At 46.1% G+C, this 14,675-nt stretch overlaps 1 protein-coding gene across 5 annotated transcripts in view; it reads right to left on the bottom strand.

Annotated features, from left to right (window-relative positions):
- Positions 1-233: 233 nt before the first annotated feature.
- The window catches only part of LOC141094189 (uncharacterized), a 402,263-nt gene continuing 387,821 nt past the window's right edge, over positions 234-14,675 (bottom strand). For 4 of the 5 annotated variants that reach the window (XM_073579947.1, XM_073579950.1, XM_073579949.1 and 1 more), the window contains exon 11: positions 234-2,574. In XM_073579947.1, the coding sequence (XP_073436048.1) occupies positions 287-2,574 (2,288 nt within the window). In that variant the 3' untranslated portion in view covers positions 234-286. The remainder of the gene's footprint in view (positions 2,575-14,675) is intronic. The other variant, XM_073579948.1, reaches the window with a different exon arrangement.

Here is a 14,675-nt window from a genome sequence, read left to right on the forward strand (position 1 = left end):
CACCTCACCCGATATACTGAAACGTGGGGTATATGTTTTTTCTATTAGTCACTTTCTGACTAACCTTCAGGGGGTGAATTATTGGAACAGTTTTACATGTGGAATTAATAAAGTTTAAGCTTTATCCTTTTGTCAGGAAACATGAGGAATGACAAGAGACAACCCCTTTAAGACAATCCAATTTTGGTTAAAACAATTCCAACAATCTGATCATAAAAAGGCTTTTCCCCATGTGACAGCTCTGATGTTTATTAACAGTTGATTTCCAAGTAAAATATTTCCCACATTAAGAAAATGAAAAAGGCTTCTCCTTTGTGTGACTGCTCTGATGTCTAACAAGATGTGCTTTCCGGTTAAAACATTCCCCACATTCTGAACAGGAAAAAGGCTTCTCCCCTGTGTGACCACTCTGATGTCTAACAAGATCTGCTTTCCGGTTAAAACATTTCCCACATTCTGAACAGGAAAAAGGCTTCTCCCCTGTATGAGTTCTCCAGTGGTTATCAAGATGGGCTTTCCGGTTAAAACATTTCCCACATTCTGAACAGGAAAAAGGCTTCTCCCCTGTGTGACCACTCTGATGTCTAACAAGATCTGCTTTCCGGTTAAAACATTTCCCACATTCTGAACAGGAAAAAGGCTTCTCCCCTGTATGAGTTCTCCAGTGGTTATCAAGATGGGCTTTCCGGTTAAAACATTTCCCACATTCTGAACAGGAAAAAGGCTTCTCCCCTGTGTGAGTTCTCCAGTGGTTATCAAGATGTGCATTCTGGTTAAAACATATCCCACATTCTGAACAGGAAAAAGGCTTCTCCCCTGTATGAGTTCTCCAGTGGCTATCAAGAAGCGCTTTCCGGTTAAAACATTTCCCACATTCTGAACAGGAAAAAGGCTTCTCCCCTGTATGAGTTCTCCAGTGGCTATCAAGAAGCGCTTTCCGGTTAAAACATTGCCCACATTCTGAACAGGAAAAAGGCTTCTCCCCTGTATGAGTTCTCCTGTGGCTATCAAGAAGCGCTTTCCAGGTAAAACATTTCCCACATTCTGAACAGGAAAAAGGCTTCTCCCCTGTATGAGTTCTCAAGTGCTTATCAAGATTACATTTCTTGTTAAAACATTTCCCACATTCTGAACAGGAAAAACGCTTCTCTCCTGTGTGAGTTCTCCAGTGGTTATCAAGATGACCTTTTTGCTTAAAACATTTCCCACATTCTGAACAGGAAAAAGGCTTCTCCCCTGTATGAGTTCTCCAGTGGCTATCAAGAACCTGTTTCCGGTTAAAACATTTCCCACATTCTGAACAGGAAAAAGGCTTCTCCCCTGTGTGAGTTCTCAAGTGCTTATCAAGATTACATTTCTTGTTAAAACATTTCCCACATTCTGAACAGGAAAAAGGCTTCTCCCCTGTGTGAGTTCTCCAGTGGTTATCAAGATGACCTTTTTGCTTAAAACATTTCCCACATTCTGAACAGGAAAAAGGCTTCTCCCCTGTATGAGTTCTACAGTGGCTATCAAGAACCTGTTTCCGGTTAAAACATTTCCCACATTCTGAACAGGAAAAAGGCTTCTCCCCATTGTGAATTCTCTGGTGTTTAACAAGAACCGATTTCAGGTTAAAACATTTCCCACATTCTGAACAGGAAAAAGGTTTCTCCCTTGTGTGAATTTTCTGGTGTCTATAAAGCATCGATTTCTGGTTAAAATATTTCCCACATTCTGAACAGGAAAAAGGCTTCTCCCCTGTGTGAATTCTTTGGTGCTTAACCAAATCTTGTTTCTGGTTAAAACAGTTCCCACAGTCTGAACATGAAAAAGGTTTCTCCCCTGTGTGAATTCTCTGGTGCTTAACCAAATCTCGTTTCTGGTTAAAACAGTTCCCACAGTCTGAACATGAAAAAGGCTTCTCCCCTGTGTGAATTCTCTGGTGCTTAACCAAATCTCGTTTCTGGTTAAAACAGTTCCCACAGTCTGAACATGAAAAAGGTTTCTCCCCTGTGTGAATTCTCTGGTGCTTAACCAAATCTCGTTTCTGGTTAAAACAGTTCCCACAGTCTGAACATGAAAAAAGCTTCTCCACTGTGTGAGTTCTCCAGTGGTTATCAAGATGACCTTTATGGTTAAAACATTTCCCACATTCTGAACATGAAAAAGGTTTCTCCCCTGTGTGAATTATCTGGTGTCTATAAAGAATCGATTTATGGTTAAAATATTTCCCACATTTTGAACAGGAAAAAGGCTTCTCCCCTGTGTGAATTCTCTGGTGGGTAATAAAATATGATTTCTGTGTAAAACATTTCCCACATTCTGAACATGAAAATGATTTCTTTGCTTTAGGAGCAATTTGTTTTTTAATGTCTCTTTTGTGACTTTGAATTTCCTTAGTACTCGGTAATGAGTCAGAAGATGGGACCTGTTGTTTCATAGGGTCAGATGACAGATCTTTGCTGTGAAGGGATGATGGTATATCTAGAGTAATAGCATTCACTTCAGTTGTATCTTGTAGGATCGCAAGAGCATCAGATTTAAAAATTGTAGATATCAGCTGTCCCTCTGATCTCCTGCTACAGTCATCTGCTAAGACAAAAACAATTATTTTCTTTTTAATAAAATATCCTTGAATTTTATATTTTTGAACATTTCTACTTAAACTATCCATAAAAATGGCAAGCTAAGTAAAAAAATTTAATTATTTACCAACACAATGACAGTTCACAGTCTAATAGAAAACCATATAGGATGAACCAGTAGTGTGTGTTGTTCAACTGTTTCTTCATTCTGCCCCCCAAATATTGAATAAAAAGAAACCAATGTTAATTAGGTGAAAATACCAATTCTCATCTCACAAAAAATTTCCCACTCAGGTCCATCATCTGTCAATAGAAAAACAAAGGTTCTCACACTATTAGTGGCTCAAAGGCTGTTGAAAAGCAACAAGGTTTCTATAAACTAATCCTGCAAAATCCGCTCTCACTTCTGAGCCTTGCAGTGTGCTCAAACAACATTTAGGATCCCTGTATTTAGCAATATTATAGTGAGAAGAATCCACTTAATTTATGGTCTGTCTCTTGGAGTACAATCTGGAAACTATGTGTTGAGTAATAAAATGGCAAATGTGTAATTTTCACGCTGCAACATCCACTGCATGTTAATTTCTGGAAAGTGGCTGTGGAGAAAAAATATTCACTCCTCCTAAGTATTTTGACTGTTCTGGTTTTCTGTAATTTAGTTATATTAGGGCTTCTGCATATGGTGTGTCCAATCTCATCTGGGGTCTGTTCCTGCTGTCCAGCTGGAGTAATCTGCTCCCTACTTCAGCCGATTGGAAAGTACCACACCCTACTAAAGCTCAAAGCATATGGCCGGAATCTACCAGATACAGCGTTGTTCTTCTCTGGTTCAGTCCTCTGTGCTCAGCTCGCGGCTTGTGTATTTGTTTCCTGTTGTGACCATGGCCCGTTTACTGACTACTCTTGTGTCTTCTGATTCTGTTCCTGTCCTTCTGATTCTGACTCAGCTACATGAGTATTCTTCTTGCCATCTATCACTACAGATTAGAAGGTAACACCAAGGTTCATCCCTAAGGGGCCCTGTGTAAGTCCAGATTCCATGTAAGGGTGTTAAAAGTGCGATGAGCAAGACAATTCTTGGGATATGGAAAGCAGAAAAGATAGTGCCAAGCATGTTCATGGTGGACATCTTTTAAGCTGCCAGGTGACCACGAACAGTGCTCCTAATACAGTGTCCACAAACAGGACTGCCACTAGGAATTTTGGGGTCCCATACTGGCAAAATGTTCGGGGCCTGCTTGAGACTCTGCCCAGGCTCCACTCCAGTCCCGCCCTCCAACCCCTCGAACTGTCCACGGCCCCACCGCTCTCTTGGAAAAACTCCACTTCTCACCAATCACACATTAACAGTTCCCATCTCCAGATCACACACATAGCCAGCAGCTATTGTTTTGGCCACAAGATTTTTTAAATCTGCCACCACGACAAGGTAGACTCTTTTGGCCAGGCACTACTCTACTCTAACCTATTTAACACTGGTTAAAATATCTAATAAAATTTAGGTTTTTTTTTTATTTTTCAATTTTACAAATGACCAATAATATCACATCCAAAAGGGACAAATACCACTGCATATCAATATAGAAGGAAAAAAAAAAAAAAGTATTCAGCTCACCATTAGATGAATTTCTGTGGCTTTGGGTGTGGACTTCAGGATGGTGCTCGGAAAAAGCGGCTGTGGTAATCAAACAAAAAAGTTCCAGCAACATCCAAATCAGATTGTTGAATAGAAGTTAAAACTTCATCTTTATTGCAATGCCTTTAAAAACATGCTGTTAAAATTGTAAATCCAGGGGATTACGCTTCCGAGCAAAAAGGTTCTTGGTCATAGCCATGTCTGTGATCAGTACAAAAAGCAGAGTAAAACAGAAAAGGAGGAAGGAAAAGGAAATGAAGTGAGCAATTAATCATGTAACATAGTAGCATAGTTTTGAAGGCTGAAGGAAGACCTTATGTCCATCTAGTTCAGCCTATTTTTAGTGCAGCTGTTCTGCATTGTTGATCCTGGGGAAGGCAAAAAACCCACAGAGTAGAAGCCAATTTTCTCCATAGGGAAAAAAATTCCTTCCTGACTCCTAAGCTGGGTCACCCATCTACCTATAATATTATGTTATTCGTAACCTTCTATACTGTTATTCACAAGAAAAGCATCCATTCCTTTCTTAAATTCATTCAGTGAGTTGGCCATCACCACTTCCTCAGGAAGAGAATTCCAGAGCCTCACTGCTCTTACCGTAAAGAACTCTCTTCTATGCTGGTGCAGAAATTGTCTTTCCTACAAATGAAGAGAATGCCCCCTTGTTCTTGTCACAGTCCTTGGTACAAACAGTTCATTGGAGAGATCTCTGTATTGCCCTCTGATATACTTGTACATATATATATTAGGTCTCCCCTAAGTCTTCTCTTTTCTAGAGTAAATAGACCTAATTTTGATAACCTTTCTGGGTATTGTAGTGAACCAACATGTCACGGGGTCCTTCTCTGGTATCACACAATCAACAGAGCAAGAGGAGAGTGAACAATTCCAAGACATTTATTTAGGCAAAAATATGAAAGGTCCATATTCAGTCCACCCCACAAAGGATAGATAGTCCAGAATCTGAATGCAGTTCAGTAACAGTATAACATGTCCAGGGAGATGAGAGTCCAAAATCCAGCTGACAGTGATAACATCTTCCATATATTCTTCTTTCACTCTGAAGTCCTGTCTTCACACCATGCTCTGCACACAGCAACTGACTTGCCCAGCCCCTATCCTCCCCAGCCCTCTCATTATGTCCAGGGAGAGTCAAACATGTTGGGGGTGGTTTTCAGGCCTCCCAGACTTGACAAAAGGTGCCTGGGGGATTATGACACTACAGGGGGTCATCAAGAGTCATAGATAAAAGGCTGCAGACATACAAGGCATCGAGATTAACACTATGCAAATCAGTGAAATAGCAATATACACAAAATGATATCCATATAGCATATCACACCATCACAACCTCTCCCCCTTCATAATAAGTGAGCATGCTATGAGGTCTACACAGACCTCTGGCCTGCTCACTATAGTCCACATTGCTCAATCGTTTATAGTTCCTTGTACAGTGGCAGGGGTTGCAATAATTAGAAGCACTTGATGTCCTTCCATAAATTCCCGGGTCCTGGCGTTACGGTCATACCAGGTTTCTTGACTGGACTGGGCCATTTGCTGTTGATCAATAGCCACGAGCTGGGCGAGACGATCTCTGAACTCTAGAACGTAGAGAATGATGGGCATTCCAATGTCTGCGATATCTCCCTCCAATTGTTCTTTCAGAAGAGTGAGAGGCCCACGGACCTTCTGGTCAAACAGATTGCTCCTCAGTGGGGTCCGGATGTTGTGGTGCTTGAAGGGCCTGTAGTCGGGTGACTGCTCCCACAAAATGACACTGTAACTCCCCAATGTCGTTCCCAAGGAGGATATCTGCAGGAAGTCCTCCCATAACTCCAATCCAGCACAGTTTTTCTCCAAAACCACAATCCAAACGCACCAAAGCTCGCTGTATATATTTGCGGACACCCCCCCGCCAAGACAATGGGAATTCCTGCGCCCTGGTGAATTGCCTCGGGTCGAACCACACGGGTGTCAGTGATAGTCAGAAATGCCCCCGTGTCTCTAAATCCTGACACTTTGTATCCATCAATTAAGACATCCTGCAGGTGGCGTTGCCGTTGCTCTGGGTAGCCAAAGGACAGAGGCCGAAGTCCGTACACTCCAGGAGGAGTATCTATGGTGCCGTGGTCGGTGGTCCACTCTGGTGGGGATGGTGGTAGCTCTTTCTCAGGCAGGATGGAGTGCACCTGATGCACTGGACGAGGTGGAGCTGCGTGGGGCTCCCTCCGAATCCTTGAGGGACATCCAAACTGCAAATGTCCAGGTTGCCCACACACATAACATCTCCTCTCTGTGATACCCCCAGGTCGTGATCGGAACGGTTGGGGCCCAGGATTGGGAGGCGTGATAGTCAGCGGCTTGCGACTAGGTGGAAGGGCAGATATAATCTGAGGGGGACGGGGCACGGGAGAAGGCCGTGGTTCATTGTCCAGAAGCCTCCTCCTTTGCGGTCGGATAGTAAGGGCTTCATCAGCCAGGACTGCAGCTTTATCCACGGTACACGGCGTGCGCTCCCGGACCCATTCCTGTACGTCCGCGGGGCACTTGGCAAGCAATTGTTCTATAAGGAACACCAGTATAACATTTTCCACAGTAAAGGCGTTTTCTGCTTCCAGCCATCTCCGACATGACTCGGACATCTTATGTGCATACATCCTAAACGATCCCCCCGTGGTGCATGGGAGGTCTCGGAACTTGGCCCTATATGAGTCTGGGGTGATAGCATAATGTTCTAAAATAGTCTGTTTAATCTCCGCATACTCACAGTTCCACCGAGGGTCCATAGCTCTATAGGCTGCAGCAGCTCCACCCTCTAAGAGCCCTACCAGATGTCGGACTCGCTCCCTTTCCGGGACTTCCATTAATCGACACTGATGCTCAAAGTCTTGGAAGAAGCCCTCAATGTCACCTGATGCCTCATTAAACGGCTTGAAGTCTTTACGGGACACTCTGGGGAGTTCCCTCATGGTGGGTGCTGGGGTTACAGTCTGTCTGGAGCTTCTAGCTGCTTCCACAGCGAGCTGCCTCTCCAGCAATGCTCTCTCTTGAGCTCTATGAATGGCCTTCCTCTTATCTTCTATGGTAGCCTCTTCTCTCAGCAATGCCAACTCCTCCTCGTACCACACAACCCACTGACTTTTTTGGGTATTTACCTCCGGCTGCAGTCTTTCCTCTGTTTGCTGTGGGGATCCTTTCTCAGCGTCATCTTGCAGGCGAACTCCTTCCAAAGCCTCAATCAGCTGCTCCTTGGAGAGTCCCTTGTAGCTGACTCCCAATTCACGGGCCTTTGTTTGTAGGTTCACCGCAGTCCAGCTCTTGTACTCTGTGGTGCTGGTTCCAGATGTTGATGGGCCGTTGTCCTCCATTCCTTCTGCTCTGATCCCACCGCTGCCACCAGTTGTCACGGGGTCCTTCTCTGGTATCACACTCAACAGAGCAAGAGGAGAGTGAACAATTCCAAGACATTTATTTAGGCAAAAATATGAAAGGTCCATATTCAGTCCACCTCACAAAGGATAGATAGTCGAGAATCTGAATGCAGTTCAGTAACAGTATAACATGTCCAGGGAGATGAGAGTCCAAAATCCAGCTGACAGTGATAACATGTTCCATATATTCTTCTTTCTCTCCGAAGTCCTGTCTTCACACCATGCTCTGCACACAGCAACTGACTTGCCCAGCCCCTATCCTCCCCACCTCCCTCATTATGTCCAGGGAGAGTCAAACAGGTTGGGGGCGGTTTTCAGGCCTCCCAGACTTGACAAAAGGTGCCTGGGGGATTATGACACTACAGGGGGTCATCAAGAGTCATAGATTAAAGTCAGGCTGCAGACATAAAAGGCATCAAGATTAACACTATGTAAATCAGTGAAATAGCAATATACACAAAATGATATCCATATAGCATATCACACCATCACACAACTCCATTTATCATTTTAGTAGCCCGCCTTTGAACCCTTTCAAGTTCAGTAATGTCTTTCTTGAGCACCGGCGTCCAAAATTGCACACAGTTCTCCAAGTGTGGTCTGACGAGTGATTTGTGCAGAGGGAGAATTATGTTTTCATCTCATGTCTCCAGACCTCTTCTAATGCATCCCATGACCCTATTTGCTTTGGTGGCAGCTGCCTGACACTGGGCACTCCAATTTAGCTTCTTATTGACTAAGATGCCCAAGTCTTTTTCCATGTCTGATTTCCCCATCAGTTTCCCATTTAGTAAGTAATTATAGCATCTGTTTCTCCTTCCCATGTGCATAACCTTACACTTATCTGTGTTAAACCTCATTTGCCATTTTTCAGTCCAATTCTCCAATTTACTCAAATCTGTCTGTAGTTGCAAAATGGCCTCCTTTGTGTTAACTACCTTACATAGTTTTGTATCATCTGCAAATACTGATATTTTACTGTGTAAGCCATCCACTAGATCATTAATAAATATATTACATAGTAGGGGGACCAATACAGAACCCTGTATTGGGCCCCCATTTGAATATTGGTACCACATTTGCTTGCCGCCAATCAAAAGGAACAGACCCTGTTTCTATAGAGTCTTTAAATATAAGGAATAGAGGCCTGTCTATCACATTACTTAACTCCCTTAATACCCGGCAATTATACTAATGACAGAGGGGAAAAAAAAAAAAACATGTTCATAATGTCATGAGTATGCAAACATGAATTCAGTAATAATGCATAATATCCGTTCTATTATTCAATCCAGGAGGGACTCTGCAATTAAACTTAAAAATAAATTGCGCTTCTTGAAATGCAATGCTTTGTCTCTGTCACCGCCTCGATCACTGGTAAGAACTTCTTCTAATGCATGAACATGAAAAAAGTCTAAACAACCTTTATGGACAGACGAAAAATGCTAAGAAGCTCCTGATAAACTTCCTGTCCTGACATTTGTAGCCTCATATATGTGTTCCGCAATTCTCGTCCTGAGAGGTCGCGTGGAGCATCCCACATATTGAAGATTGCGCTGTGTGCGCGTGATAACATAAACCACATAGGTTGTGCTGCCATTGATAAACGTGCGGATCTTCTGTGTATATGGAGCAGCCGTGGCTCTGATTTCATGTGAAGTATCCATATACCGACATAAGCCGCACTGGCGTTTACCGCACTTGTGTCACCCAGACACAGATAACCAGTTGTGTTTTGCTTTGACCTTCTGTCTTGCTGTGTGGTCAGAAGGAGATATCACGTTCCCGATAGTAGTACCTCTCCTGGATACAAAATGTACTTCTTTTTCTAGCAGCTTTTTCAAGCGGTCATCAGCATGTAACACAGGAAGGGATTTTTTTAATCACATCAATTACTTGGTAAAAATTATCGCTATATGAGGTTGTAAAGGGTAAATTAGGCAGATTTTTTCGTGCAGTTTTTTTCTGCTGTAAATGTTCTGCTCTACTTCTACCATCAGCCTTAATCTTTGCCTTTCTAGCACATTAGTTGAATAGCCACGGTTTTTTAGTCTGTGGTCAATAACAGCACGCTCCATCAAAAAATCCTGTTAGTACAGCATCTTTTATCTCGGATATATTCTCCTGTCGGAACATTATACCCAACATGCCTGGGATGGCAGCTATTAGCAGGCAATACAGAGTTCCCAGCGGTGGGTTTGCGAAATAAAGAGCAATCAGTTTTGCCAGTTATGATTGACCCTTTTAGATTAATGTCCAGATATGGAATTGACTTTTTTCATGTTGGAAGGTGAAAGAAATATTAAATGGGTTATTATTAATGTATTGGACAAAATCATAAACTGACTGTTAGGGACGGCGGAACGCACTAAATATAAATAATAGGAAGTGCGTTCGCCGCCCGGGGTCCACTGTGCGGTAGATGTAATAACCGCTGCTGAGTAATAGCGGACACGGTATATGGCGATATACTGCACGCGGGTTTAACGTCACCCGAGAAGCGCAGAGTGGACTCTGTTGAACTCACTGGGTCGCTACAGTGCAAATAAGGAATAAACGCCGAGCCTGTTGGCTTCACAGGGCTCGGCAGACTTGCACTCACGATATGTGGTCACAGGACACGTCACCAGAGGTCAGTGTCCGTCCTGACCTACCGTGAGTGCAGCGTCGCTACGGCGGACGCCGGTAAGTGCTGCACGTGCAGCGCGACGGTAACTACCGCCGCTGTATGACAGTGCCGTGTGGCGACACACCGTAGGACGCTAGTGTAGCGGTGTAGTACGGACTCTGGCGTATGACTTGCCACTGGCTGGCGCTGACTATAACTGACACCCTAACCACATTCGTAATAACCAAGGGAAGGGGGTTTCAAATGAGTCAATCACCAGAATCATACATCCGTCACCAATCACACCTAGCGAGTATAGTCTATACTAGCGCATGGCCGAGCCGCCATGCGAGCTTGCGCTTCTGGGACCTTCCAGCCCTCTGAGAAGGGCCAATCAGATCAGAGGAAGGACCTGAGCACGTGACCCCCGATCTCCACTGGGAGATCGTCTCGCGGGCATGCCCAGTAGTGCGGTGAGAGGACTTAGCCTCTGGAGTGGTTCCCTGCACAGCAGATTGCGACACCATTGCTGGACCAGAGGTGGCAGCAACATCTAGACCCAGAGAGCTGGTCTGGGCAGGGCGCCTGGATCGCCGAGATTGCTGTGCAGGTCCCTGAGCGGCCGGAAAGGAATGGGAGACCGCTGGATGTGTGGCTCTAGATTCCTGCTGTGCAGCTGCCGGAATCTGACGCCTAACATTACCCCCCCCTTCTAGGACCCCCCTCTCTGAGCCTCACTACGCTCAAAGGCTGCGATCAGAAGCGTAGCGTGGATGTTCTCCACTGGCTCCCAGGTCCAGGTGTTATGAATGAGTCACCGAGAAGGAAAAGCAAGCTAAGCCCAGAAAACCGGAGAGGTTGGTAACTAACGGATTGCAGACCCCTGATCTTATCCACACAACTAGCAGTAGCCGTGGAGCGTGCCTACGGTGGTCCTAGGTGCCTCGTCACGGCCGGAGTATTAAATAAGCTTAAAGAAAAAAAAAAAAAAAGGGAAAATCTAAGCTGCTCCAGAGCAGACCCCAAAGCAATAGACAGCCCCCCAACATGTATTGTTGGTGAAACAAGATGAAAACACAGATAGAAAGATAGGCTGAGCAAACGGTGAGGCCCACACTAACTGGATAGGAAAGGAAAGCTGCTGTCTGCAATCCGAAAAAACCCTGCCAAAAAGATATCCAACACGTCTAATAGGAAAAAGCCCTGAAATCCCTATATCAGCACTCAGGTATATTCTGAAGACAGCGCAAAAGAGATCAACTGATCAGGGACAAAAACAAACTGAAATAATCAGAGACAAAAATGGGAATTCAGCACAGCCCCAGTCGGGGCTGGCTGAACACAGGACTAAGTAACCAGACCAAAACTCATATGAACAAGAGCAAACTTAGCTTTGAGAAGGCAGGAACCTAACTGGAAACCAGAAGCCACAGGCAGGAGAAATCACCAGCAAAAAAAAAATAGGGAGTCGGCTGCCTTAAATTCATTCAAAGACTCCTGATGTCCAATCACAGTCCTCCTCCTCAGGTGGCAGGTCTCTGCCATTTAGATCAGCTTCATTACCTCCTTTCACCAACAGAGGGAGTCCAGATAGAGAACTCACTCCTCCTCTGTCAGCACAGCCAGCTCCATCACCCTCGCCAGAGGTGAACCAGAAAATGCATTCACAACATCCGGGCCTCAGGACCATGACCCTTCCAGTCCACCAAATAAAACTTTTTGCCACGCACAATCCTGCGTCCCACAATGGCGTTAACCTCAAACTCGTCGGATGACTCAGAGAACCGGGCCATGTGAACAGGTTTGAGCAGGGATACGTGGAAAACGTCAGAAATGGCTAAATGTGGTGGAAGAACCAGGCGGTAGACCACTGAGCTGATTCGCTTGAGAACCTTAAAAGGTCCGATGTATCACGGCGCGAACTTGGTGGACTCAGTCCGCAGCTTGATGTTACGAGCAGAGAGCCACACCATGTCGCCGGGGGGCAAAGGTTGGAGCGGGTCGCCGATGTGAGTCGGTGGACGCCCTCATTCTTTCTTTAGAGGCACGAATAGCATCCTGAGTGCGATCCCAAATGTCGCGAGCCTCCACTGCCCAGTCTGCCACCCTGGAGTCAGAGGAGGACAATGGCATCGAGACAGGGACACGCAGATGTTGGCCGTAATTTAGAAGGAACGGCGTCTGACCAGTGGAATCAGCCACTGCATTATTCAGGGCAAATTCAGCCCATGGTAGCAAGGATGCCCAGTCATCCTGCCTGGCAGAGACGAAATGCCGCAGGTACGTGACCAAGGTTTGGTTGGCTCTCTCAACCAAGCCGTTCGTCTCGGGATGGTAAGCGGAGGACAGGTTTAGCTGAATGCTGAGTAAGCTGCAGAGTTCCCTCCAAAACCGAGACACGAACTGGGGACCTCGATCACTAACAATTTTGTCCGGCATGCCATGCAGACGGAATACATGTTTTATGAACAGTGTGGCAAGACCACGAGCGGAAGGCAACCGTGCGAGTGGCACCAGATGCACCATTTTAGAAAAATGGTCGGTGACCACCCAGATGACCGTACTGCCACCAGACTTGGGCAGGCCAACCACAAAATCCATGCCAACCATCTCCCAAGGTCTATCCGCCACTGGCAGAGGATACAATAATCCAGCTGGCCTCTGTCTAGAGGACCTGTTCCGTGCACACGAGACGCATGCTTGTATGTATTCCTTAATGTCTCGAGCCATGTGCGGCCACCAATATGACCTTGCCAGGAGTTCTGTGGTCCGTTAATTGCCAAAGTGACCACCCACCCTGGAGGCGTGTGCCAAGGCGAGAACCTCCGACCGTAGTTGAGGAGGTACCAAGGTCTTGCCTGGTGGCACTGACTCGAGAGCCACTGGAGCCACGGTCGTAAAGCTCTCCGGCGGGAGAATTAGTCGTGGCTCAGCCTCCCCTTCCTCAGCTGAGACCGAGCGCGAGAGAGCATCCGCGTAGACGTTCTTCTCTCCAGAGAGGTAGTGCAAGGCGAAGCGGAAGCGGGAAAAGAAGAGCGACCAACTAGCTTGACGTGAGTTCAAGCGCTGGGCCGTTTGTAAATAGACCAGATTTTTATGGTCCGTATACACCTGGAAGGGAAACCGGGCTCCCTCCAGGAGATGTCTCCACTTGGAAAAGGCCAACTTCAGCGCGAGCAGCTCCCTGTCGCCGATGGAGTAATTCTCCGCCGGTGAGAAGGTCTTTGAGAAGAAGCAGGTATGCTTCCCACCTTGAGCATCCTTCCGGAAAAGGACTGCTCCTGCACCAACGGAAGAGGCATCTACCTCCAAGATAAACGGTTTATTCACATCGGGACGGTGTAGGATGGGAGCGCCAGCAAAATGTGATTTTAGAGATGAAAAGGCCTTGGAGACCTGTTCAGACCAAGCGTTCGGGTTAGCTCCTTTCTTTGTGAGAGCAACCAAAGGAGCTACCAGTGTGGAGAAGTGAGGTATGAACTGGCGGTAATAGTTGACGAACCCTAAGAAGCGCTGCACCGCTTTGAGAGAGTGGGGTTCCTGCCAGTCCATTACCGCTTGCAGTCTGGCCGGATCCATAGCCAACCCCTGGGCCGAGATGATGTAGCCCAGGAATGGCAAGGACTCCTGCTCAAACTGGCACTTCTCCAGCTTGGCGAAAAGAGAGTTCGCCCGCAGATGGTCGAAGACCCTGCAGACGTCTCTCCGGTGGGTGGTCAAATCTGGCGAGAAGATGAGAATGTCATCTAGATAGACCACCACCGAGGTCGAGAGCATATCGCGGAAGACGTCGTTGACGAAATCCTAGAAGACAGCAGGCGCATTACAAAGGCCGAAAGGCATGACTAGATATTCGCAGTGGCCATCCCTGGTATTAAAGGCTGTCTTCCACTCGTCTCCTTCGCGAATGCGGATCAGGTTGTACGCCCCCCATAGATCTAATTTCATAAAGATCCGGGCCCCTCGCAACCTGTCAAACAGTTCAGAGATCAACGGAAGAGGGTATTTATTCTTGACGGTTATGGCATTGAGACCTCTGTAGTCAATGCAGGGATGTAACTCTCCGCTCTTCTGTACGAAGAAGAACCCTGCACCAGCCGGCGACACCGACTTTCTGATAAAACCTCTAGCCAGGTTCTCCCGGATATATTGAGACATAGCCTCTGTCTCAGGGAGTGATAGTGGATACACACAGCCTTTAGGAGGTTCCGTGCCTAGCAAAAGGTCTATCGGGGAATCGTAAGGACGGTGCGGCGGGAGCATCTCCGCAGATTTTTTAGAGAAGACGTCCGCGTACTGATGGTAAGGTTTAGGGAGCGCGAATAGATCCACAGGCACTACAGTGGAAGCTAGCTGGACACTGCCCCTCAGGCACCTTCCCTCACAGTCCTTGCTCCAACCCAGTTATTCCCCCAAGCCCAATCAATATGAGG

Source organism: Dendrobates tinctorius, unplaced genomic scaffold, assembly GCF_039654945.1.
Source record: "Dendrobates tinctorius isolate UK_male_01 unplaced genomic scaffold, ASM3965494v1 ptg000063l, whole genome shotgun sequence".
Classification (NCBI taxonomy): domain Eukaryota; kingdom Metazoa; phylum Chordata; class Amphibia; order Anura; family Dendrobatidae; genus Dendrobates; species Dendrobates tinctorius.